Consider the following 4296-nt stretch of genomic DNA (forward strand, 5'->3'; position numbering starts at 1 on the left):
ATCCGCCATTGGGTTTGATAGTAAGGGGTTCTCTCCTCAATTGGTTGATAGTACAGGGGGTCTATCCACGATTAACCGAAATCAAAATCAAGAAGTCCAGAACAGGATTCCAAGTTTGTTTACGCAATATTGACCTAGAGAAAATGGAGATAGAGAGGAGCCCCCAATAAATGAAAGTTCATGGATAGGTAGGCCTAGGATCATGCATTTTAAACTCTTGAAATAAAATAGAAAAACTATAAAAATATGAATTAAGAAAAAATCTAGATAAAATCATTGTTGAAAAAAAACTGTTACGTAACTCCATATTTTGTGTTACTTAACCTAAGTTACCTAAGAGACCTTAAATGTTACATAGCCTATTGAAATAACTCGGTCATTATAACTCTGCGTTATTACAATATAATATGTGTTATTTCCATCTAACTTACGTTATTTCAATATAACATGCGTTATTTTAAAATAATTTGCATTATTAAAAAAAAAACGTTACTTCAATATTGATTATTATAGAGACCTGCAAGTATTTCCTTTCTTTTTTCTTCTATACTCGAAGCACATGTGCTCTTGGATTGGTTTTTAACAATTTATGATGTATTTTTGTTGAGAAATCATGATGATATATTTGATAATTATGATGATATATTTAAAAACTGTGATGATTCTATTTCCTAAATCATAGTGAATCTTTATTTATTAAATACTTATATAATAATAAAACATGTATCCTATGTTATGTATTACGTTGTATTGTGTTTTACGTTAATGGGAGGCGAGCATTACATTATGGGTTATCGTAATTTTCAACATTGGATAAAGTCTCATAACACAATAACATAAATATATGCAAGTCTCCTCCAACACACTGGCCAAAGAGCTGAATGGAATGAATCTCCCATGATCCCATCCTAACACCAACTCATTGTCCTTGTTTGTTCCTTACTAATCAAAGCAATGCTTAATAATAAATTTTAAAAACTCAACTTTATTTCTGGCATAAATTTGATTACTCAGAAGTCTTAGTTACGATCAAATTTTTTCTGTTCTTTGCTCATTGGCTTTATTGTGTCTTTAGAGTTGAATGCCCTTACCTGTAGCGAACATATCATATCTTCCTTTCTTCTAGACTCTTTCTTAGAGTAGGAGAATAATTGAGAATATCTCCTTCAACAACAAACTTCGTAAATAAATAAAATTTTCTAGCTGTCCTTTGCTTTCTGAGATTCGTGTTTCTTATTATCAATAGTTTTATTTATCGGGAATTTGGCAAGATTTTTGGAAATGTTCTCACCAAATTAAAATTTGATCCTGGTCATAGTAGTGAATAAGCACATATTTTCCTCTCTGACTAGTTCCTTGATTGGTTCTTGTTTGTCCATGTGTCGAATGAAGAACTCTGCAACCAGCTAAGTTGTATACGAGATGCCACATCTTATAGTTTCATCTTTGTTTTTGTGTAGATAGGTATTAAAGGGGGATTAGTGAAGGATTTTCAATTATAATTTAAATTGTTGATTGCTAAAAGGGATTGAATTAATTATATTACCTAGCAGTATCGCTCTGAACTTTCTAATAATAGAATGCTATACCTCCTTATTGTAGATTTGCAATGTGAATAAAATGCCAAGCATACTTGCCATGCATGTGGAATTCATCTTGTGCGCATGCTGCTACCGTCATGCGTGACAGGCTAATTCTGTAGTCCGGACTGCAAGTGTGACATGCAGTATATTTCAATTGCCAAACGACTTCTAAGCCAAATCTTATCCCAGAATACTAAAATTCTTGAAATTAGTGAGGCCATCAGGTTATCCAGATCATATCAACAACAGGTTCCAGTTACCTAGTGTTGAAGATGTAGACTATGTAGCACTAATTCTGCGTGTCCCATATCTTGATGTTCTATCATCAAGAGTCTTGAATGCCTGGATGCAGAAAGGTGGAGTTTAATGGGATGCCCAAAGCAACGACTTCGTAGATGGTTTCACATCATAAAACTACTCTGGTGGTACACATTTAACTACAGAGAACAGAATATGACAATGCTAACTATGAATAACTATTGACTTTATAAGTCATAAAATGCTAACTATGAGTAATTATCGATTTTATAAGCCATAAAATGCACCTATTACAATGCTAACTATGAGTAATTATCGACTTTATAAGCCATAAAATGCACCCCAAAAAAAACTTTCTAGGATGTGCATACTTTGCCAAGTATGGCAGTAAAAGACACGAGAATTCTACCAACCTTGTGGGATCCTTGACTGAAGCCAAATTTGTCGTCCAGTATAATCATATTGGACAATGTAGCTGACAGAAAGATGTGGTAATTCAATATTCAGTATTCACTAACATGAAGTCAATGTGAACCAAGTTCAATGAACCATACTAATAAGTAACAATTCTTCTCAACTAGTAACCCACTTTGAAAACTATTATGACGGAATAAAATGACTTAACTAATTCCTTTCATGTTGTATCTGCATAACTATAAGTTTGAAAAAACAAGCCTGCGCCCCCGTGATGAGGAGATAAGAAGTCCAATTCAAACCCAGATATTAAGAAATACAGTAAAAAAAAAGAGAGGGGAGTAGCTAGATAACAGCCCAAGGCCACAGCTCAGGAATTCTGAGAAGAAACATACCAGAGAAAGTCTTCGAATTGCACGTTCCTCACACTAGAAAATACCAGAAAAAAAAGCACCTTCAGTATCAAAGTTAAATAATCTACCCTTAAAAGACAACCAAGAGAACAAATAGTATCAAAGGCTTTGTTGCTGTTGTTAATTGTATGAAAGAAGAACCTTAAAATCTTAGATTATGACTCCTGTTCCCAGCTAATTTTCTTAACTAGTCATTTATCATTACTCTGGCAACTGACAGCCCTTATCCAATTCTTGGAGCCTCTATTTATAGCCTAAGTAACTAAATTGTCCCAAAAAAGAAACAATGAAACACGTTATTCTCCCATCAGCTTTTCAAGTAGTCAACATTTATCAAACTGACAGATCCAGATTTTGATATTTTGATCTCAAGAAAGAGTTCAGATCAAGAAGCAAAACACCAGAGTAACAAGTCTTGGGTATTTTCACTGACCTTTTCAACTCCCCATCAGAATGTAGAAGCTCCTCAACCAGGCCCTTCACCTTATCTTCATACAAAGCTTCCAATTTTTTGCTCTGTAGACAGTACAACTTGTTCTCATTATCCATTCACCAAAAAGACTTATCACTGAAACCAAGAACCCTAAAGCAGAAATCAGAGAGAAACATACAATCATAAGCTTAATTACTAAAAGGCTATCTTATAACTTTTCAGGATATAGTTTGATCTTTGTATAACAATCAAATATTCCAAACCTTCATAATTTCATATTTTTCATGATGAGAATTGAGAAATTGAAGAAGTGCATGTCATGTGAAAGAGTTTTTCTTAAATCATCAAATCTACCAAAAAAGACTAAGTAGGTTAACTCAAGTTATAGGCTAGAAGCCTAGAAGTAGGCATCTGAAATAGTAAAGGCAGTTTCCCGTCAGACATTCAGGAAGTAAGTACTATTATCCTAATTATTAGATATCCAATTCCCATGAAAAGCTGATTTAGGTACCTTGCTGCTCTACATGGCTGCCAGAGCATTAAATTACTAAACAGAGATATTTAGTGTTATTCCTTACAAAAAGAAGGGTAAAACATACACAAGAACCAACTACCCATAACTTTATACTGAACTAGAAAAGGGGTACCTTACCTGCAGCATACTGGCTCTGTACAGTGTCGTTCCTTTCAATTCAGCAAGCTCGCTTTCTGTGAACCAAAGAGGATTCCCAAAACTACATGGAAGCATGTCAAGGTACCTATATATAGATCATTCCCGACATATAGATAAAATAAGCATCCACTGAGTGTCACTCAACAATGCATTTAACATAATTAAAAATAAAGAATATAATGCATGTGAAATGCAAACTCAAGCTTTATCCCGCTTTGGCCTCTAAGATGTGAGTTAAAGCAGAGATTAAAGTGCCTAAGAAAGCTAAAGTGGAGCTTCAAACCTGTAAATGGTCAAGAACTTTATACTGCAGCTTAAGGAAAAGGGAAGCATTGCTTAAGAAAAATGTTGGTGGTGATTTATGAGGCTTTTTACAAGCTCTCGTAACCCCTAGTTATCAGTTTATGGAAAACTTTGTTTTATAGAAGTTGGAAGCGAATGAACACCCAGATTCTTTACCTTAGGATATAATGTCCAAGTTACAGGTTCATGAGAATTTATAATAAGACTATTCATTGATGT

At 34.0% G+C, this 4296-nt stretch overlaps 1 protein-coding gene across 4 annotated transcripts in view; it reads right to left on the bottom strand.

Moving 5' to 3' along the window:
* The window catches only part of LOC109824687, a 30477-nt gene that overhangs the window by 19352 nt on the left and 6829 nt on the right, over nucleotides 1-4296 (bottom strand). For all 4 annotated transcript variants that reach the window (XR_002242741.1, XR_002242744.1, XM_020391334.1 and 1 more), the window contains exons 4-6: nucleotides 3754-3859; nucleotides 3102-3184; nucleotides 2651-2683 (exon numbers count right to left, since the gene is read on the bottom strand). Coding sequence is in view for 2 of the 4 variants with exons in the window: in XM_020391334.1 (XP_020246923.1) it covers nucleotides 2651-2683; nucleotides 3102-3184; nucleotides 3754-3859 (222 nt within the window). In the remaining 2 variants the exon portion in view is untranslated. The remainder of the gene's footprint in view (nucleotides 1-2650; nucleotides 2684-3101; nucleotides 3185-3753; nucleotides 3860-4296) is intronic.

Source organism: Asparagus officinalis, chromosome 1, assembly GCF_001876935.1.
Source record: "Asparagus officinalis chromosome 1, Aspof.V1, whole genome shotgun sequence".
In the NCBI taxonomy this organism is placed as follows: Eukaryota; Viridiplantae; Streptophyta; class Magnoliopsida; order Asparagales; family Asparagaceae; genus Asparagus; species Asparagus officinalis.